The sequence below is a fragment of the Pituophis catenifer genome, unplaced genomic scaffold (assembly GCF_029215685.1).
Source record: "Pituophis catenifer annectens isolate HBS135680 unplaced genomic scaffold, rPitCat1.0.hap2 SCAF_4, whole genome shotgun sequence".
NCBI classification, from domain to species: Eukaryota; Metazoa; Chordata; class Lepidosauria; order Squamata; family Colubridae; genus Pituophis; species Pituophis catenifer.
Genome location: NW_027256884.1, coordinates 26,338,319 through 26,361,378, shown reverse-complemented (window position 1 = coordinate 26,361,378; position 23,060 = coordinate 26,338,319). Strand labels below are relative to the sequence as shown.

The window sequence follows — 23,060 nt, the reverse complement described above, 5'->3', positions numbered from 1 at the left end:
GAAAGTAATATTTTCCCTGAGACGTTGGAAGATGCATCCAGACAATACATGGTGTATGGAAGAGGCAGCTGAACTGCATGTAGCTGAAAGTGCAATTGAAATGACTCTTCCATTCAGCAGCTGTAGCCTATGTAGCATGGAATTCACTTCCCAGGTCACTTTTAGCAATGGATCCCTGCTTCTCAGTTTCTCCCCTTGTATAATTCTTTTAAAAATAATTTCACTTCATCACAGAATGTATGTTGTTACAGGTATGGATCCCACATATACTTTAATGTTTCTCTCCCTATTTAGTGGTGGGTTGCCCCCGGTTCGCACTGGTTCTATAGAACCAGTAGTAAAACTGGTGGGAGGCTCCATCCACCGACCCTGACGTCATCAAAATGCTTCTGCGCATGTGCAGAAGAGCACACACGAGAGAGAGCAAAGCAAGCATGCGCGCGTGGCCCCATTGTGAACCAGTAGTAAAGGTAAGTAGAATCCACTCCTGTCCCTATTGTATAATCAGAGTTATAGATGAGTTGTGATCTGATATCAGTATCAAATTCCAGCTGTTGAGGTAGATTTATTTAGCAGCTATATCTCACCTGAATGAATGTGGATGACCAGTAGATGGCAGACTTGAGAAACCACCCTCCGATTCTTTGCTGCCATCTAATGGCTGACAGATTGATAATCAACAAGCAAATAATAATGGTGAAGGAATTATTGGATATATCCAAGAGTACACCATTCTCCCACACATATACCAACATCTCTCTCTTGAACTCCAAGGGCATTTATGTAGCAGTTACAACTGACCTGCACAAATTTAAGATAAATTCTTAGCTGCCATCTTGTGATCATTAGGTCAACAGGCTGGCTATTTTTTTGAGTGAAGAAGGAAAATTATTGGCCCGAGGGCCTGGAGGAACTGATCACCCTGGCACGCCTTTTTAAACTACATTCACTTTTTGCATGGTTGGTAATATCTAAATTTTAGTTGCGGAGTTTTGCCAACAGCTGCCTTGATGGCATCACCTGAAGGAGCTATACAGACAGCAGCAGGACAGGAGCCCATTCAGATGCATTGGAAGGGCCAGCTGCGGAGGCCGCATGATTTACGTTGACATGATTTCTTCCAGGTATTGGGTCAGAATAAAAACATGGCAAGGTAGGTAATCCTACCAAGGGGATCCAGAATGATATTCTCCCATGCCATTTCATACAGTGTTCTTTATTCAGATGAATATCAGCTTCAGTTTCAGGCTTCAAATACAGGATCTGAAAAACAAGCAGCAAGAAAAGGGAACAATATGAGAATCTGGGTATGATTAGGTTACTCAGTACAACAGTTATACCCATAACCTCTTGCCACTAGACTACTGTAATTTACTCTACGTGGGGCTTCCCTTGAAGACTCAGAAGGCCCACTGATACAAAATGCAGCTAGCTGGCTGGCTGGCTGTGGATAGCATGCTTATTCTAAGGGAGCTGCATTGTCTGCCAGTCATCTTTAAAAAAGTTATGTGGCTTAAATCCTTTTTACGTGCAAGATATCTCTTCCATGTGCAACCTCCCATCCTGCCCATGGAAAATGAAGATCCCACTCACATCATGCAGTGAGAGGGGTGGAAGTTTGAAAACAGGACATCATAGTCCTGAGGAACAAACTGCTTTCTGAACTTAGGCTGCCCCTCCCCTTTTACCAATTTTTTGGAAGATGACTAAATCTCTAGTTATGGAGACTAGGAGATGTTTTATCTATATGGGCTGTTGTCCCTCCTGCTATTTTTAGTTGAGAGATTTTATTGCTTGCTGTGAATTGTTTTATTGATAGTGGATCTGGGTGATAGAATAGTGAGACACACAGGATCCAGACTGGGATAGCATACACAGTCTCTGTTTCTAAGAACAGAGAATACATGCTGCAGAAAAACCTGTGCATTCATTCAGATTAATCTTGGGGAAAGACTATAACTCATAAATCTGCCATGTTCATATTTATTTATTTATTTGTTTAGCGTATGGCTGGTCACACACATTTTTCAATATTCAATATTCACAAATCTGCCATGTTCATAGATTAAAGTAGGTGGAAAATTGTGGCTGGCAGAGTCACACAGCTAATTTTGGGCGGTACAACAAGCAGCAAGTTAGGATTTGTACTAAGAAAGGAGTTGGTTAATGATAGTTTGTTATATAAGGCACAATTCCTTGTATTTGCCCATCGGTTGAAGCTATTAATTATAGTTCACAAATCACAATAGCTGTATTTTTGTGCAACACTATCATCCAAAACTGAACAAAACATATCACGACTTAACTGGAAGAACAAACCCAGAAATCTTCCCATTACAAAGGTAAAGGTAAAGGTAAAGGTTCCCCTCGCACATATGTGCTAATCGTTCCTGATTCTAGGGGGCAGTGCTCATCTCCGTTTCAAAGCTGAAGAGCCAGCGCTGTCCAAAGACGTCTCCGTGGTCATGTGGCCAGCATGACTAAACGAGAAAGGTGCACGGAATGCTGTTACTTTCCCACCAAAGGTGCTTTCGAACTGCTAGGTTGGCAGAAGCTGGGACAAGTAACGGGAGCTTACTCCGTTACGTGGCACTAGGGATTCGAACCGCTGAACTGCCGACCTTTCAATTGACAAGCTCAGCTTAGCCACTGAGCCACCGCGTCCCTTTCCCATTACAAAGGTTGCCTTTATTCCTTTTTCACTCCAGATGGGAAAAATAGCATACCTTGGGAAATAGCGGGAACATCTGAATAGATCTGGGCAATACCTGCAGACTTTCTCTGGTTCCGAAACAACTGGGACAGAACTTCTTTCGGACGGAAAAGACCTCAAAGCTAAAACAAAGAGCAAGGGCTGTTTAACAAGCGGACCTGGAGGAAGCCCAATGAACCAGGTTGCTTCTCATTAAGTAGCCCAATTGTTTGCCTAGGGATGGATTTGTGAGACATGTCCAATCTCTGTTTGGGAATTGCTGCCTACTAGACAAGAGAGCATCCCAACCACTTTGGTAAATGATAAGGCATATAAAGAAGGCCATTCCCCAGTCAGTTATCTCTGGACTACAGAAAAAAGTGGATTTGTGGCAGGTTAAACAAGGCCAAAGGCTTCTGCAGAGGGATGGCAAGAGGAGAACAAAAGAGCATATTAAACATGCAACTCTTTTAAATAATTTTTAAAAATAACATTAGGAAAGCAACGTCTTGATTTGTAAGGGAATATATACCCTTGAACAGATAGTGCTTAATACTGTTGAAAATAGGTTTTTGAATGCACATTCTTAGAATCCTATTTGTCTGCATATTGTCTGGTTGTTGTTTTTATCAGTGTGGCTGGCAATGGGAAGATAAATTCAGTGATAACAGAAAAAAAAATCCTATTAATAACATAAAAAGTTATTAATATATTCACCTTTCCTCAAGTAGTCTACTTCTGATTTTTGCAAATGGCTGGATTCCATGTGCTGGAAGATAGAATCTAAAGATAAGTTAGATTAAATGTACATCAAAAGGCTCATCTTCATTACCTTCTCTTACTTTTCCTCCTGTTTCCTGGAGGTGAAGCTTACTATTTATGTTTCTCACCACGTTCTGCAATAATTAGGTTGCTATTTGGCAACTGCCCTGATCGACCAGGGTCTATGATAACTCACATGGCCAACTCGTCACAGCCAACTCGCCATGGGATAATTCTCTGCAGGACAAGAGTTACCCTAATATCAAAGAAATAGTGGAATTGAATCATTAAAAGAAAGGATGCCAAAGGAGGGACAAAATGAAATGTGAATGACAAAAAATAAAACAAATTTAAGATTATTTTAAATAATTAAATTGAATTGTTGGATTATCCCACAGTGAGTTGTCCCATAGTGAATTGGCCATGTCAAATTGTTCCGTGGCGAGTTGGCCATGGCTGCAGTGAATTGTCCCATTCCAGACCAATGTTATATTATTTTTATTACTAAGCAAGTAAACAGTGTGTATCCAATCTTGGCTGATCCTGAAAAATCTAAGCAGGATGATTTGGATGTCAGGTTGTCAGGAAATTCCAGCTCTATAAGATAGATGGATGTATAGACAGACAGACAGGACAGATGTCAATTAACTATATTGCAGATCATCAATGATGATGATATTCTACAATGTAGCTCATTCAAAGACCAAAGGTGACTCCAAGAAATGATTAATAAAATAAAAACAGCAAAATAACACACACACACACTGTATATGCACCAGACATTAGATGATGGACTGCAGCTTGAAGCTCTTTACAGTCATTATTATGTGCTTAACAAAGCAATCTTGACAAATAACCATGGGAAGGTTTTCCAGAATATATGTCTCTCCACTGCTAATTTGGGATGGGAACAGCATTATAGCCATGATATGCTTGGGCAAAGCCAGAACTTTACTAGGACATGCTAGATGGAGTTTTAGAAGTCATCCTTTCGACATATTTGAAGAATATCATGTTGCTATTCTTGTCTCTCCGGTTTCTCATATACCATACATTTCAAATGCTGGGTATTTGAATCAAACTGGGTCTTTGAGAAACTTTTAAGGCCTTGGAAATTATCTGAGTGAAGGATCCTGATACTCTTCTGAAGACTTAATTGTTCTTCAGAACACTGTTTGAAAGCAATTGATCTGGTGGAAATCTATGAGCTCTAGAAATACCTAGAATGTACTGCTATAAAGTTTTATTAAGCTGCTCATAAAGCAAGCAACCATTATATGACTTATGAATCATCAGAAGAAATAGATGAGCTACTCTGACCATTACATGAAATAGCCTTGGGACCTTTGGAAGAATGGGAAAAAGGAAATCTAAATAATTTTATTGACATAACCTATAAATGTGGCAGCTGCAATCCTTGAAGACTTTTGTGGGCTCTGAGTATATTCCTGTGCTTGGTCCAAGAAGCCCCTCAGTTTTCCAGGATGCTCTTTAACCTAGAAAATAATTTTGTTCCATGTTAAAGAGCACTCCTCAATGTAATCTACAAGATATAGTAAAAATGCAATTGAAATCCCCATTGAGTTAGGCCATTCTTCGCCAACTTTGTGCCATCAAGATACTATGGAAGCCCATTGCTTAACATGTCTGAAAGGTACTAGATTAGAGAGAGCAGCACCAGAATGGTACTCTAATGTTTTGTCTAATGCCTATAACAGCAACTCTTGAAATGTATCTCTTTTTTATATATATAATTTTATTTATAATTTTTTCTTTAACATCCAAAAGTGCTTGGTGAACAATATATTGTCCGGGTCAATATACTTTACACACAATTCTAATAATGATAGTACCATTTAAATATACATAATCATAACATTTGTGTATACATAATAATTATACTATTTTATTATATTTCAGTATACATAATATTATTTTCCCAATAATATTTCTACTTCTTTTTTCTAACTTAATAAAATAACCACCATGTTAAAAATATTCTATATCTATCCATCATCTCTTGCCCTTTTTAGAATTTCAACTCTTACTAATTTTTTAGGGAATCTTTCATGCTTCTCCCCTGGTATCTTGTAACTCCTTTCATCATGTTTATTTAATCTAAATATTTCATCTGCCACAACATCTATCTCTTGCTGTTGGATCTCTAGAGCACCCATCCACAGTTCCCCCATCATTTTTTGTATCACTGACAACCCATGTCAAGACTCCACATGTGAATATAATATACTGAAAAATTCAGTGTATATGAACAAAACCTGGTAGTTCATCAGCCTTAGGCTATATATGTTGGATTTTCCTTGTCTAGGAAAGATTCTTAATAATGTGATTTCCTTCCACAACATGCTGAGGTTGTCAAAGGTGGGGAAGAGTTATTGGATAGGTGGAGAAAACTAATATAAAGCCTTGATAAGGCCACACTTGGAATACTACATTCAGTTTTGGTTGCCATGATGTAAAAAAGATGTTGAGACTCTAGAAAGAATGCAGAGAAGAGCAACAAAGATGATTAGGAGACTGGAGGCTAAAGCATATGAAGAATGGTTGCAGGAACTGGGCATGTATAGTTTAATGAAAAGAAGGACACCGCCCTGAGTCCTTCGGGAGAAGGGCGGTATAGAAGTCTAATTATAAATAAATAAATAAATAAATTATAAAAGGACTAAGGGAGACATGATAGCAGTGTTCCAATATCTCAGGGGCTGCCACAAAGAAAAGGGAGTCAAGCTATTCTCCAAAGCACCTGTGGGTAGGATAAGAAGCAATGGGTGGAAACTAATCAAAGAGAGTAACAACTTAGAACTAAGGAGACATTTCCTGACAGTTAGAACAATTAATCAGTGGAGCAACTTGTCTCCAAAAGTGGTGAATGCTCCAACACTGGAAGTTTTTAAGAAGATGTTGGATAACCATTTGTCTGAAGTGGTGTAGGGTTTTTCCTGCCTAAGCAGGGGGTTGGACTAGAAGACCTTCAAGGTCCCTTCCAACTCTGTTTTCTATTCTGTTCTATTCTAATATGCTTCAACAATATATGCTCTGTGTGATGGACAAAGGAAGCCTCTTTTCCCCCTCTCACATCTTCATCTTTACTCGATGATTTGGAATCAATAGATTAAAAACAAAGGAGCAATGTATGACTAAAAAGAGCCCAATATGCTTTAATGGGCTTACCAGATGCTTACAGAGCACATTCCAAAAGTTCTCGTTGTCATTTACCGTCCATCCCAAGAAGGTTTTGCAAAGTTGTAAACTGTTAGTACGAGACTGCAACAAATCCGGAGCAAATAAAAACATTCTCAGAGTGAATAGATCAGGATTTGGAAAAGTAACAGGGAAGAAAGGCAAGAATGTTCTTTAGCAAAATAATACAAGCAAAATGTTTATCCAGATAATAAAGAAAAATGGCAAATGCTTTTAAATTAAATCAGAGTGGCGTCATGAAAAATGTTACAATTATGATAAAAAAAAGTGCTATTCATAATTTTAAACCCATAAGCACAGCATTTTCCATATTGAAAATGTTGCTTTCCCTTCTCTCAAATAAGACAGTTCTTTAAGTTTGACATCCTTTAATTTTTTTTTTTTTTGAGCATTATATTTTGTTATGTTCAGATTTCAGGGTGTGTATTGTGCAGGAGAGTCTATAAGTTAAACGTAAAAAAAAAAGTCAAGAGAGCATTTACAAGGGTGCAATGGAAACCCTGACCCCTCCCCCCTGCTTTTTAACTTGTGTTACATGTAAAAATTGATGGGCTGTGATCATGCAGTTGTGGTTACACCTTGACTACTTTCTTGATATCATTCTGCTTCTGTCCCTGTTGTGGCCATTCATAGAGGAGACCCAGAGAGAAAATGATGTCAGATGCATCACGATGCCTTTGCTCAAAAACACAAAGGATGTAATGTTTATCCATCTTATAATGTCCACATACTGTAGTTTGTGTCATCATTTCATAATGTTTGTGCTGCGATCATCCTCATCTTTATCCTCCACCACCTCTTCCTCCTCCTCCTCCTCCTTGTTTGAACCAAGTGGCTACAAATATGTACAACTTGGTTTACCTTTGTCACATCTAGATGTGGATCTTCTAGATTTAGCATCAGTGTTAGAATACTATTGAGAACCTGATCCTGCATAGAGGATTTGTCTTTTGTGTCCAAAGTCTTCAAGATGTCTTGGAACAGTTGATTTGCAGCACAACATATATTGTTCCTCCTCTGGAATTTCAGAAGGAAAGGAAATACTTCAGTTTCTATCAGATGTGTAAATATCAACTTTGTAAGCAAAACAAAGATCTAGTTTTTAAAGCTATTTTCTCTTAGGCTCCGTCCTAAGGAAAAGTGGCATAAAAATAACTGAATTCATTAATGAGAAGAAAGGACGATGCTTTATACCAGATCCCTATGGTTATTTCTCCTATAATAAAAGAAAAATAGAAGATATTTTTAAAGATTTCCCAAATCCACCATTTTTCTATTTACCCTCCCAGTTTGAAAAGCCTTCCTCATGTGAATGAATAATATCTTCTAAACTTACATCTGCCAAGAGTGGTTGAAGCTGTTTGACAATCTTTATAAGGACATGGTTGGCAGTTTTGTGGTGTGCAACCTCCTTGGTTATGACCTCAATAGCTGTCAATGTCACCTTCTCATCAGAATCACTGAAGGTTGGAAGTATACTCAGGATTAGAGATGTGAGTTCTTTCCTCTGAAAAGACATCAACACTTGTTCTTTTTGTGTGTGTGTATTTGTCTGTTTGCTATAATTTGATACCACTATTCTTGAATAGATCAGCAACGTGTATGTCAAAGATTATAAAACCTTTTTCTAGGACTTGAAAGCTTAAGATGTAATTCTTCCCAAAATTGTAGGCAGCAAAGAAGGACTTCTAGAGAACTAGGCTACAAAAATGCAAAGGGATTTGCCACCTTATGAATATTTGAAGAAGTAAGAAATTGCGCTTTTACGGACTATTTATTTACCTATGAGATTTACCTCTGCCTCAATCAATAAATGGATTTTCAATCTCCCTTCAAAGGCAGGAGGTTGGTGATCTGTCTCAAAGAAACTTAGTGTTTTATGGATCAAAAACAGTAGCTTGAATTGTCCTTGGAAATAAATAGCTCAATCAATGCAGTTGATCCCAAAGACTAATAATATCAGCCTTATATTTCCCTTCTAGAAGAAAACTGGCTGCAACGTTCTGAACATACTGAAGTTGCCAAAGTCTTTTCAAGGCAGTTTCATGCAGGGAGTCTTACAATATTCAAGATAAGAGGCAACTAAGGCATTATTCATAGTAGCCTGATTGAATAGTTCCAGCACCAAATTAGCTTCATTTCTTCAGAAACAACTCATCAATTCATTATGTTAACCTCATTCATACTAAAGTTTTCTTCAAACATGGCAAATAATATACCAGATTCAATCACTGACGGGGGAAAAATCTTTGTCACTCACGTTTTGCAGGTGCTGAATTACATTCCCCATCCCGTGAAGACTAAGCCAGCGGTAGGTTGGATTTGAATCAATCTGCCAACTCTTTAATAAGCTCAAGATATAATGCTTTTGTAGCACTGTATAGGTAGACTCAGAAGAAAGAAGCTGAACAACATAAATCAGTAAATATGTGGCAGAAAATCAGAGCACTTCACTTATCCCCCATTAGCTGTGGAAAGATAAAGATGGAATCAGGGCTATATTTTTGGGGAAGGAGGTCAAGAAAGTCAAGATGGTGGCCATCACTGCTCAATTAAAGGACGTTTAGGAGCTTTGATATATGGTCATGAGTACCATCATGACTTTTTTGCCCTCTTTGGGATGCCCTTGGAGGGATCTCTGATTTCCTAACCCTTCCCTGCTTCTATTTCCTCTTTTTCTTTTTTCCACATCTATTTTTAACTCATCCATGATCTCTAAGAAAAAGCAGCAAGTGAGGCGCTAGGAGTTTGTTCATTTATTAGTTGAACAATTAAAAAGGCTATGTAAAAAGGCTAGGATAGAAAGGAGAAGAGAAATATTGGTGTATAATCTTGAGATGACCTAAGAAAAAGAATTCCATTCAGAATTTTGGGTTTTCCCTTATAATGCTTTCTTTATAACATTATCAAACCCTGTTTAGCTGGGATGAAAATTAGAATATTAGTTTGCCAAATGGGCAGGTGGTAAGACTTACAGACCTAACTAGTTGGAACAGGAATGTAGTAAACAATCTATCAATCATCACATAAATAAATGAACCCATACATAAATAAATAATAAATAAATAAATAAATAAATAAATAAATAAATAAATTTATTTCTATACCGCCCTTCTCCCGAAGGACTCAGGGTGGTATACAGCCTATTAAAAAACACAAAGACAAACATCAGTTAAAAATAATAATTAAAATTATTATATAATTCGGCTGAAATTTGAAACCCCAAAAATTTAAAACTCAATTTAAAAATCATTAAATTGATAGCCCGGCTTGGCGGAACATGCCTATCAACAGTGAATTGTCATATCTTTTCATAGAGGTATTTATGGCAATCAAAAATATTAAGATAGCAGTCACCATTGCATCCGTAAAGCCTTGTCCCTTTTGTGTGTGTGCTGCACTGGTTGTGGCCACAATCTTGATCTTTTTGGAAACCTTCCCCCATGTCCCTGAACGCTCAGGGTTTTGTATGTCATTTCCCAGCTAGAGCTGCAAATCTACTCCCAAATGCTTATGCTTAATCTGTCCCAAACAGCTACATGAAGGAGGAAATAAACCTACTGCAGTGAAAAAGGCCATTGCTGTTAGTTTCTGTTGGTCATCCCCATGATGGAGAAATGGTATAACCTTGGTGAACACAGCGTAATCAAGCCCATGATGATTCTTGACAAGAGCTCTGGAAGAACAACATTAATCAAATTATTACATATCCCAGTCATGGTGAACTCTATCATGAGTTTTCCCCCACTATGGTTTACCTGGCCAAAAGGAGAACACCTTCAAGGTAATTCTCTGGTGAAGATAGAAGTTCCCAGTTTTCTGTGAGACTTGTAAAACATGTCTGTGATGACCTCTCCCTTTTGATCAAGGCTTTTAAAGTTTCCATGGTACAGCTGAATTAAGGACAAGAAAAGTATTTGACTGGTGTTTTATCTCTATCTCTATCTCTATCTCTATCTCTATCTCTATCTCTATCTCTATCTCTATCTCTATCTCTATCTCTATCTCTATCTCTATCTCTATCTCTAACCCCGAATAATGTTTACGGCCAGAGTGCAAACAAATTAGCAAACTTAAAATAAAAGAAGAAATCGCAGAACACAAGATTTTTATAAAACAGTATATTAAAGGTTAAATTATGAGAGGCAGAAGGTGAGGAGTGGGTGATTAGCAGCCAAAATTTTATAAAATACATCCAAAGGTATTCAAGAAGCAAAATCTGTGTTAGCCAGTGTAATTTTGGAGACATATGAAAATGGAATAACATTCTCAGTCTATATGAGAACTTATATTATTTCTAAAAATTCCTGTCATTTGGGTTGGTAGTAAACTGCTACATCGGGGATGCATTTTGTTCTTGGACTGAGGATCTCATTTGGTTTTTGAGTGGTAATGCAGGGATCACACTAGGAAAACAGATGGATCCAGGAACAAAGCAAAGTAACATTTAGACAGATTTAAATTCAATTAGTTGAATTTATATTTATATTTTATTACTTTATATTTAATGACCCATATATTTAATGACATTTCCATGCTCACATAGGAAATTGGTAACAAGTTTTGAATAGTCACTGATCTGTGCTGAAACTACTGTACTTCAGCATATGAATAAATGAAATAGGTTTTTAGTATGTTTTTATAGTTTTGGTGTGTCTGTGTGTGCTCACAAACATTTGGTGGTGTTTAAATAACACTAGTATCCTGATTTTTATAGACTAGCACAGAATGCTGGCTGGGGAATTCCCCCCCCCCACATATATCACTGCAATCCAAACAAATTCTCAGCAGTAATTGTAGAAGGTGTGAAGAAGTGAAGAAAAGAAGTTTTGTAAAGGGTGAAATACCACATATGTAACTAATAAAATGCCATTTTAAATGCTATAAATCTAATGATATTAGAAGCTCATGTCATCTCTGTTCAGCCAGTGTTGTAGAAGTGATGAGTTTATTAATTTATTAAAAGAGAAGAAAGGTATCTAGTGGTGGGCTGCTGCCGGTTTGGACTGGTTCTAGTGAACCGGTAGTTCCGATGATCAGCTGGCCCCGCCCCCACCCTATCCTGTCCTATATTTCCTTCTTTCTGGCTCAGCTGATTCGCGTGGCACAGCTGATTTCTGCACCTCCGCTGTTCTACTTATGGGGATGCCATAGAAGGTAAACAGCTGAGCTTCAAATTGCTGTATTTTGAATGCTGTGCGCAAGCACGTTAGGTGCACACTTTCACAGAACTGTTGTTACTAAATGCTTCCGAATCCACTGGAGCTTACTTCTCAATCAGTGGTGGGATTCAACTTTTTTTTCTACTGGTTCTGTGGGCATGGCTTGGTGGGCGTGGCTTGGTGGGCATGGCAGGGGAAGGATACTGTAAAATCTCCATTCTCATCCCACTCCAGGGGAAGGTTACTGCAAAATCCCCATTTTTTCCCAATCAGCTGGGACTCGGGAGGCAGAGAATAGATGGGGCGGGGCCAGTCAGAGGTGGTATTTACTGGTTCTCCGAACTACTCAAAATTTCCACTACCGGTTCTCCAGAACTGGTCAGAACCTGCTGAATACCACCTCTGTTCTCAATGTATTTACTATTCAGCCATAATTTATGATTAGTCACAACATGTGACAATCATTCTTTCAAGGTTAAGGAATTTTCCAGGGGAACATTTTAATTTTTCTCATGCTGATGTACACAGGCATCAAAATCCCTACAAGTCTCTGTCCTTAAGATATAGGGGGGGGGGAGTTTATTATGTAATATCTAACACCAATATTACCTGTTTTGTATCCCACTAGTTACCTTATGTAGTGTGATGTTTTGAGGATCTCCTCCTGCTCGTAGTCAGCATCTAAAGAGCTCACCAAGTAGTGCAGTTGAATGACCAGGAAAATTATCACAGACACGTAAAAGCTATTCATAGGCACTTTGCACCTTTTATCCTTAAATATTATGCCCAGGGCCTTTGTTGCCTGGGAAAAGAATATATACAAACACAATATCTAAATTCTAGACGATTTGGTGCTTATCTGCCAAACATGTATCATTCATTATTTGGATTCTCAAATGAGTAAGTAACCATGGAAGAAACTCACAGCCAGAGGGAAAAAGGAAGTATTATTATCCTTGAAATTTAGGTCTGAGACCAGGGGCTCACTGTAGAGGCTGGGTCTTCTTTTTAGGACTTCAAGGAGTTTGGCAAGGACCTGGAGTCTGACAGGTTGTTTAGCTTGGCCAAGAGCTTCCCAAATTTGAGTAACATGTCTGAAAATTGAAATTGAAAACAAGACACACAATTAAAAAAAAGCCATTGTTGATTATGTCCTCAAATCTAGTTTGGGATAAAGTCTCAAAGGTGCTTTTTCAAGGCAACTGGACTTTTTGGTTTTTCTTTGAAGGCGTTTCGCTTCTTATCCAAGCTTCTTGGATAAGAAGCGAAACATCTTCAAAGAAAAACCAGAAAGTCCAGTTGCCTCTTCAGAAAGCATCTTTGGGACAACCATGACCTAGATGACCGAGAATCTCCATAGACATTTGGGATAAAGTGTGTGTGTTGGAGAGAAAGACACAGAGAGAGACTTATTGAAATGAAATTACAGGCACAAATGCAGACAAAAAGAGAAACTTCCTGCACATCTGGAAAACAATTGGCTATTAAAGATTGCAGAGGATACATAGGTGACTTGCTTTTTAAACTACAAAGATATTTTAAAGGAGGATTTGTCACTGTTTTTCACCCAAACTGAGACACTGTTGTTTTCAATAACGACAGATCCAGATTATACAGTACAAGCCAGTTCAGATGCTGCCTTTCACTCGCCAACTTTGCTTTGTTGTTCCCAGCATTCTTCTCCTGATACATTTGTGAATTGGTCCCTGCTTCATCTTTTTAATAATTGGAGCGGCAAAGAAAGCACGCTCCATGCTGCTGAAGCATACACTGAAGGCTCATGAAAGTTCAGTTGAGTAATACAGAAGGAGACAAATAACGTACAATTCTTTGTATCAATAAAGTCAATGTTTCATCTTCAATGAACAATTTGTGAGGTTGGGTCTCTAGGAGGCAATCTTATAGCATAGCACCTTTAAAGCAACTGTCTCAGAAACCAGCATCACAGTGCAGTTTGCCCTGGATTTAGTTTTATGTCATGCAACCAAATTCAAGTTTATCCAAAGATGATCACAGGGGATCAATTCTTAGATTTCAAATTTATGTTTTCAGCAACTTGCTTTGGAAAATAGCTGTTCTTCTTGTTTATGACTATATTCCAACTAATGATTTATAGCATTGTCTAACCATTGTTGTGCCAACCTAAAGCTTGGCTGTTTTACTGTTTTGTTGGCACAAGAAATATAGGGTGGTTCCAGAAAATGCTCTAAATTCTAATTAGCAAATAGTCCAAGATTGAACATGGAATTCTTCAGAAAACAAAATTTTACAGTACAATCTATATAATCAACTCAAAAGATAATGTTCAATTTTGGCATAATCTTCCTTTCCATTCCAAGAATTCCAAATTCAGTTCTTGGCATTTTCAGGCATGGAAAGATCCCTCTCTCAAAAGCCATTGTTAGTAATTGTGAGTGGGTGCGATTATGGCATAAAGTGATTTTCTGTATTTCATGCTCATTTTTGTTTGGACAGTGCTGATAAATTATGACTGGATGAGGACTCTGCAGAGTACTGGCTTGTCTTGTCAAGGTAAGGTTTCATAAGTACATGCCCCAAGCTCATAGATTTGAATGAACCTTTGTATTTTGATTTTGTGTCCATTGATACCAAATAAAGAGAGACTGACAATTGCGTTAGCATCCCCCGCTGTCAGTTCAACAATTTAAGTGAATCATCAGTAACCCAATAAGTAAGAGACAAATGAGTACATTTATGTACAATATTCCAGTACTAAAAGTGCGTATGGCAGAGTATTCAAAATGGTGGGGTCATTGGTATTGTTATCAGTTCAGCCCATCTCTTTCTCAGAAGAAAGTCTGTTTTTCCCATACTTGTCATAATAATTAGCCTGCCACTTTTCTTTTTCTTTTTTCCAAAAGTGCCTTTGAGGCAATTTTTACTTTTGGTGACTATATGGAAAAGTTCTTGCAGTTTTCTGGGCAACATTTGTAGAACTAGATTGCCATTTCCTTCTTCCTAGGGATTTTTGAAAGTGACTGGCTGAAAGTCTCCCCACCTTGCTTAAGACAGGAGCAGAACCCAGATTTCCTCCCTCCTAGTCCAGCACTTTAGCCACTAGACCAGGGGTCCTCAAACTTTTTAAACAGGGGGTCAATTCATGGTCACTTAGACTGTTCGGGGGCCAGACCAGCTGGGTGGGTATGGCTAGGTGGTCATGTGGCTGGGCGGGCGTGGCCAATTTAGCAGTCTAAACAATACACACAAATTAAACTTTGATTTGTTATGCTCCTGAGGGTGGAAAGCAGGATAGCGAAGGAATGTGGCTGCCTTGGGGGTGTGTATGAGGGACTTCTGTTTGTGTGTGTGTGTGTGTCTCCCACTCTCTCTCTCTGTGGAGGCTGGGGAGGAAAAAAACAGTCCAGTTTTTGGCCTCCCCGGCCTCCAATACCTCTCTGCTGCCCAAAAACGGGCCCATTTTTGGCCTCCAGAGGCTTCCACATGTCCTGTTTTTGGCCTCTCCGGCCTCTAGAAGGTGGGTGGGGGCCAGTGGGTAGGCAGGGCAATGTGGGCAGGGCAGCCTCATGGTCCTGCGCTGGCCAGATTATTGGCTTCAGCGGGCCATATTCAGCCCCTGGGCCATAGTTTGAGGACCCCTGCACTAGACCAACCTGTCACAAAAGAGCGAGAGCCTCAGAAGACTTGAGATGGCCTCATCTGTGTGTGCTTCAACCAGCAGGCAAACAGCTCCTATTGCTGCTTCTCTTGCACTGCGATCCTGGATAGCATTCAAGTGGAAATAAATAATATCTATGATCTCTGGCACCTAGAAAGGAGAAAAAAGAGATTGTCAAGGGTTGCATTTTCTTGAGTTTCTAGTGCTTGATGTAATTTATTCATTCAAATATGAATGTAGTAGTACTGAGCATCTTGATAAGGCTGAGTTCTTTTTAGGAAAAAGATCTCAGAGATTAATTAGTGTACTGTAAATTGCACAATATAATAAGAATGTAACCCATTTTTGCCATACATGTTGAATCTTGAGAAAAGTCAGGAATTTTAACTATTCCCTGGATCAAAATTTTATCTGAACTGATGTGTACCAACCTTCTGAGTGTTCCGTACACTACTGTACACTGTTAATACACTATGTATCAGTGGGATTTATGTAACAACAGCTGTAGATTGATTTCCGAGCCAATCTTTAGGTTAGTGATCCTGGCTTGCAAGGTAGCACAAGTATGCTTAAAATCAAATTGGGCTGTGGTTGTAGTTGTGGCATACATAAAAACATGCCAACATTGATTATTACTGTCTTTACCATTAGTAGCAAATGCTGTATGTGTCACAAGCATGTCAACAGCTGGCAACCTAGTCTACATCTTCTCTAGTGTACTAAAACAAATTTTATGAAAGCATTACCAAATGCTTTCCATTTTATGAAAGCATTACCAAAGCATGATAGGCAATGGATAGGCAATGGAGGTCAATCTATGAAACTTCATCTGGTGTTGACAATACCAGGTGGAAGATTGTCACTTAAAGGGTCAAATGGGAAAGAGCATTAAGTAGCAAATTAAATGAATGAATGAAGAAATGGAAGAAGAAATGTACTGTGACACTAAGAGCAAGAGGAAGGATGTAGTAGAATTGAATGAAGATGATATGATCTTTGTAATAGTATTGACTAAAACTCCATCACATCCATTATTCTTTGTAATGATATGTGGGAATGACCTTGGGAAATAAGACGGAGAGTCATAGAGTGGACAACTGGCATGTAAAAGGTATCTCAGTCTATAGAAGGAGGTAGGGCACGGGAAACGTTTCAGAAGGGACTCACCCTAGTTTTCAGGAGAATAAAAGGAAAGGAAGAATCTTTCAGTCTTGCAAGATTCTGTTAATGTAACCTTACAATAATGATAGACCTAGTACAACTAGCTGTGTTTCTGGTTGAACTAACACTCTTACTGCAGGTCATCCTTTCCTCCAGTGACAAACTCAATGAAATAGACACTCAAGGGTTAATTGATACCTTCAAACTTTCTAGTGTTTTGGTAAACCCACCCTACAATCTTCCCAACTTGGCTTTATAAATTCACTTGCTCTGGCTTAGAAAGAAATTAAGTAACTAACACAAAATGGGTTGGAGGCACTTCCATTTTTTCCCCAGGTTTTTTTTCAAAAATTTTAATAGTACTTGAAGAAAAAGAATGAATTCTGAAGTGGAATAGCCCATGACTTATTATGGCACCTCCTTGCCTTCTAGTACACTTTTGATACAGGCTGCTTTTATTGTTATTACAGGCACTTGAGTTAGAGAGAACCTCACTAGGTAGTGTAAGAACCTTAAGTGACAAGAGTGGCGTAAGACTTCCTGATGAAGACTTCCTTTTGAAAATCTAGACAACAAAAGGAAGCAAAAACATATGGACCAAAACTGGATCATAATGAATTGGAAATTCTCGGACGATGAAGTTCACCCTATTAATTGAAAAGTGTGTATTAGTTGACTGAAGTCACCAAATATTTTTCAGAGCACTTCTTTTAGGGAACACTTATTTAGAACTTTAAATATTGCAATACAACTTTTACCAGCGTAGGACTATCTCCATCATGTTAGATTTGAGCAATATGAATGACATGTCCATAAAACAAAGAATCCTGTTACTTTGGAACAATATTGCAATTCTGAGTTGGTAATCTTTGGACACATATATTTCAGAATACAGATTACAATCCGTGAATTCGCATGTAATGTCAAATGGAAAAATATTATTTTGTTTCTAGAATTCTGTGTTGGAAAATAAAATTGTACCCAGATTCATCTAGGGGGTGTCAAACTCAAGGCCCGCAGGCCAGATCTGGCCCACAGGGTGCTTAGATCTGACCAATGGGGCCACCCTGGAAACAGTGAAGGACCAGCTTGCGGTGCCTCTGCCAGTGAAAACGTAGCTCCATTTTCGCTGGCAGACCGCTCAGGGCACCACAGGTGCCCCTGACACAAGTGTTGTTGAGCTGGCCATGCCCACCTGGCTCCTCAAGGTCAAACACAACCCTAGTGTGGCCCTCAGTGAAATCAAGTTTGACACCCCTGATCTAGGGAACTCAGAATTATAGGTATTTCTGATGATGATGGAATTTTTACAGATAATCAATGCATCCTTAACCTCAGCTGCCATCTTATGCTTGCTGGCGCTCCGCTGCTATGTGGTGAGAGACTGCCATGAACTGTGGGGAGGGGGAATGAAGGAGAGGGGATGCTTCAGGAAATGAAAGTAAGTCTTGTATCCCCTCAAGATGCTGCCTCAAGGTCATCCAGCTGGAAGAAGGAGAGGAGCCACTTCCCAAACTACACTTGGACCGACCATTAGGAAAATATCTTGCCTGAACCTGATTGATTACACTGGGCTGGGCAATGAGAGACAGTTAAGGGAGGGAAAAGTAGAATTTAGGGATTTTGGTGCACGATTTTCAGTTCTGGCTTTGCATTACTGCAATACACTTGAACTCTAATAAATTATACCTTTCTCAACAAATGGAGCCAAGGATTGCTTTTATTTAGAGGTTTAAGTTGTGGACGGTCCGACACCTTAACATCTATTTCAGGAATATCACTATAGAGATGGCTCAGCAAATCAAAATTGTTTTTGATTGCAGCGATTATGCTATAATATGATGTTCGGTTTAAAGAAACAATAATGCAATTAGCAACTTGTAATGGCCACTTATGGGGGCAGATACCACTGAAAAAAAATCAGAATAGGTCGGCTGCTATTGAAACATGGTGCAAATCGGTTTGCTACTATTTAAACTAGCAGTACCAGGGCAAGGAATAATTCCAAGACACCTGCAGGGTGAATCTGAGCATCAAATCAACATCGAACTTGACCATGAGATGTACACAATTCTCAGTTGTCTTACCCTTCCCCTTAATTTGTTCTTCTCTTTCTTTAAAAGAGAATTCAGCATAATTGCAGCTGCCTGGATATTGTTTCTGTCTGAATCCCGCAGGCTAGCCACTGCCAGGAGGATCTGTCCAGTAATGGTGGCTGTTGGATCGGTTTTGAGAGGTTTCTGAAAGAGACAGAGAAGAGGTTACCATAGGACACTTATTTATAACTGGAGATCAAGTGTAAATATCTGCAATTCTTAAGCAAGTGGCAGAGCCAGCTTGTGCTTTTATTCAATTTTACTCAGTGCTGCAAGGAGAAGTCTTGGACAAGTCACTCTTGACCATTAGCTCTGGACCATAATGTTATGTCTACTCCTGGGTTCTCCAGTATAAAGTTCGACAGCTGTGTGAGACTTCAATTCTCATAATGACTAACCAGTATGACTACATTATGCTGATTAGCAAAGATGGGATTGAATTCCAACACAGCTGGAGGGCAGCAAACTGGGGAATGCTAGTTGAAGTGTATATCGTGTATATGGTGATCGAACATGAAATTAAATGTACTAAAATAAATTGAAAACTGTGCCTCAAGGCAATAGATGTGTACAAATGGGCTAAGAACCTGTTGTGGTCCGCCAGCAGCCTGCGGAGCTGACAGCGGAGTCGGACTGTGATGAGGCTGAGGAAGAACAGGGGCCAGTCCTGGAAGCTGGGGAAGGCCCCGGATGAGGGCTCTGCGTCAGAGGCAGAGATGGGGCCAGGGCCATCGGGGAGTGAGGTGCGGACTCCGGAGCCTCCAGAGGCTGACAGTAGAGAGGCAGAGGAACAGGAGGAGCCTGTTCCTAGTGCACATATGAGAAGAGCTGCCAGAAGGCAACAGCAGCTAAAGCAAAGAGGACAACTCGGGAGTAGGGCCAAGAGATGATTGGCCCCTCCCATAAGGCTTAAAAGACCAGCAACGGCTCTTGGGCTCTTTGTCGGAAAACAACATCGATAGACTTGTTCTTGTCTTGCTGCACTTATCTCTGATTGGCGTCTTCGACTTCTGAACTTTTGCCAAGAGAAGCCTTTAGCAATTTGCCTAATTATACCAAGGTTGATGATTAGACTGAAGAATTTGTGTTAAGAACTTCTTGTTTTAATTTAGTTCGGACTACGCTGAGAATGAGTTAATTCTCAGCTGTTCTAATAAAGTCTGTTTGTTTTGGAACTGTTTGCGTCTAATACTACCTACTTGGGTCACAACAGAACCAAAGTTAGTCTTTGAGCAGCACACTAGAAGCCCTATTCCAAAACATAGATGGGGTCTCTAAAAAAGTGGATTGAGATAGATTAAAACTGTACTTGATTTAATTTAAATTTTATTAATTGCTTTCGGTGGCTGTATTGGGAAAGTATATACTTCCACTGCTGCATAGTAGCTATGAGCTATGAAGAATTGGAGCATAAGCAGAAGACTTTTGGAATTAATCGTCTTCCGATTCATAGATGGATTGTACCTCATTACATTCTTCTGTAATCGGATTCAAGGCGATGCTCTCATGATGTTCCAAGTCTGTAATCCCCATTTTGTGTTTTTCCTCCAGAAGGAAGTTCTCAAGCTCCAACCCTGACTGGACAGCGGGACATTTCTCTTGTAGTCTGCTTCTTGTTTTCCACCCATAGTATTTTTCTTTTTCTGGCACAAATATGTGAGCTGTATGTGGATCATCTGATGCATCCTCAGAGGAGGTCTGTGTAGCTTTGTCAAAGGAGATAAAATCTGGTTCACTGGCAAAGGGCATGTTCAGCCCCAGATGTGGGCCATCAGTCTTCTTTATTTTTTCTTTTATAACCATAGCTGCTCTAGAAGAGAAAGAAAGATTGTGAAGTTGCCTCTCAGAAGAACTTCTAAAATTATTCTTGGCTAAAGCATGCTGAATTTGATGAGGAGCATTTTCAGCTAAACCCTGTGGGATTTGGAAACAAAATCCCTCAAATAAGGATTTCATAAAAATGTGCACATTACAGCTAGTCCTTGATTTACACCCACAATTTCTGTTTGTTAAGTGAGATATTTAAGTGAATGTTTCCATGTTTTATGATCTTTCTTGCCTCAGTTGTTAAGTGAGTCACTGCAGTTGATAAATTAGTAATCCGGTTGTTAAGTAAATCTGGCTTCTCCATTACTTGACTTGTCAGAAGATTGCAAAAGGTGATCACATGATCTTGAGATACAGCAACGGTCATAAGTATGAACCAGTTGCCAAACATTTGAATTTTGATCACATGATGATTGGGATTCTGGAAAGGTCGTAATTGTGAAAAACGGTCATAAGTCACTTTTTTCAGTGCCATTGTAACTTTGAACAGTCACTAAATGAACTGTTGTAAGTCGAAGACTACTTGTATACAGTAATAAGAAATGAAAACATTGTTGTAAGAAAGCTGTTAAACATCTCAGTGAAAAATCAGAAATAAAATTACTCCCAAAGTTCATAGCTTTTTGCTTTTGCTCAAAATATTGTGGTGATTTATCTGTACAATTCATAGCGGTGTTTCTATACTATTTGCATTATTCTAATTCTACAATCACAATTGATTATTATTTTCATAACATTTATTTTATTGTAATAATGTGTGTGTGTGTGGTTCTAAGATGCATAAAGAACTAATCAATCCTCTTCAAGTACTCTAATTCAAATTCCTCTACTGTAATAAGAAATTTAGGCAATGGACATGCCCAATGATATTCCTATAAAATATATTCCTACAAAAAGGGCCCAAGAAATTTTTACTATGGAAAAATTATGGAAAACTGAGATGGATAACTTCCATCCATTTATTTTAAACAAACATATAGAGCAGTGATGGCTAACCTTTCAGCCATCGCATGCCAAAAGCAGGGGGAGCGCAGGGGGGTTGCGCGCACGCATGCCAACAATCATAATTCAATGTGCCCCGCCCCCCCCATGCATGTGAGTGTGACCCCACCCCGCTATTGGCACTCGATGGCACAGTGAGACCGGAAGGCCCGTTTTTCGCCCTCCCCAAGCTCCAGAGCCTTTCTAGGAGCCTGGGGAGGACGAAAACGGCCTTCCCCACCCCTCCGGAGGCCCTCTGGAGGCCCTCAATGTCCTGTTTCCTGACTTCTAGTGGGCCCGGAAGGCCTGAAAATCAAATGGCCGCCGCGCGCATGAGCGCTGGAGCTGAGTTAGGGCAACACTTGCATGCCCACAGATATGGCTCTGCGTGCCACCTGTGGCACGCGTGCCATAGGTTCGCCATCATGAATATAGAGCATACACATTGGATTGATTGATTGATTGATTGATTGATTGATTGATTGAGGTGCCGTTGTTTTTTTACTTCTAGTGACCATATAGATTTTTTTATGAAAAACATATGCATATGAAAAATGAGTAAAGTCATGTATGTTTATAGCTTTTAAATGACCATTCTTGACTATTTTAACCTTTGACATCAGAAATCTCTTGCTCCCAGTCTTAGAGGTTCAAATTGCATGTGCTGTAGAAAGTTGACTTGATTTCACTGATAAATAAATCAAATTTGATAATTTTTCTTGATATTCATTTATATTTCATTCATCTGATGGATGGCAAATGTGATAACATTGGTATCAAATAAATCCGGATTATAGAATAGATTCCTGTAAGAATGAATGACACATCAGAACCACAGAAACTGTGTGGACTATGGATGTGACTTGTGACTGACAAACTCTGAAAAGCTAATGGAGGCTTATGAAGTATTTGACAAACTGAGATAAGCTACTTACAAATGAGCATGGTTAGAACCAGGGTTACAGACTTCTCTTTCTGGTGTACCAGTTTTTGCCTCACTGGAATGTGCTAAAGAAAAGATCTCCACTAACATACACAGGTAACAATGGATGTTATTACATCATTACTTTGTTGGATACCCTGGTTACAATATTGCCAAGAGGGCCCAGTGTTCCAGTGGTTGACATGAGTATCCCTGGTACAATCAACTCAGACAGTATTATTCCCAATGATAGAAAGCACTGAGAAAGAAACCATTAATTCAGAGTAATGTTTGTTGCAAAGAAACAGAAACTCTAGAACAGGGGTGTCAACCTCGAGTCGTCATGGCATTGTCACATGACATATCGCGACTCCCTCCCCCACTTCGCTAAGCCAGGTGTGGGCATGGCCAGTGCATGACGCATCCAGCCTGCGAGCTGCAAGTTTGATACCCCTGCTCTAGAAGCAAGTTTGAAAGAAAACTGTCCACTTTGAAAGTCAACGATAACCATGATGCCATACATTTATCAAAGGGATCATAGTTGAAAGAGGATTTATTTAGACTAAGGAAAACCATGCGTACAAGAACTCAGTTGCAGATT

At 39.2% G+C, this 23,060-nt stretch overlaps 1 protein-coding gene across 1 annotated transcript; it reads right to left on the bottom strand.

Moving 5' to 3' along the window:
* Nucleotides 1–1,126: 1,126 nt before the first annotated feature.
* Nucleotides 1,127–20,532, bottom strand: LOC139317164 (maestro heat-like repeat-containing protein family member 6). Its single transcript, XM_070944123.1, has 15 exons — nt 20,194–20,532; nt 18,721–18,873; nt 15,468–15,622; nt 12,761–12,929; nt 12,468–12,637; nt 10,432–10,566; nt 10,235–10,349; nt 8,934–9,077; nt 8,010–8,180; nt 7,535–7,690; nt 6,644–6,736; nt 4,848–4,950; nt 3,410–3,475; nt 2,727–2,835; nt 1,127–1,263 (listed from the first exon to the last, which is right to left on the bottom strand). The coding sequence occupies exons 1-15, from the start codon at nt 20,530–20,532 to the stop codon at nt 1,251–1,253; spliced, it is 2,091 nt and encodes a 696-aa protein (XP_070800224.1). The 3' UTR covers nt 1,127–1,250.
* Between the last annotated feature and the right edge of the window lie 2,528 nt (nt 20,533–23,060).

Coding starts and splice junctions, on each gene's coding strand:
- LOC139317164 (XM_070944123.1), bottom strand. CDS start 20,532: ATGGTTATAAAAGAAAAAATAAAGAAGACTGATGGCCCACATCTGGGG. Junction 12,638..12,760: donor CTTCCTTTTTCCCTCTGGCT/GTGAGTTTCTTC, acceptor TTCTTTTCCCAG/GCAACAAAGGCCCTGGGCAT. Junction 6,737..7,534: donor CACATCTAGATGTGACAAAG/GTAAACCAAGTT, acceptor GATTTGTTGCAG/TCTCGTACTAACAGTTTACA.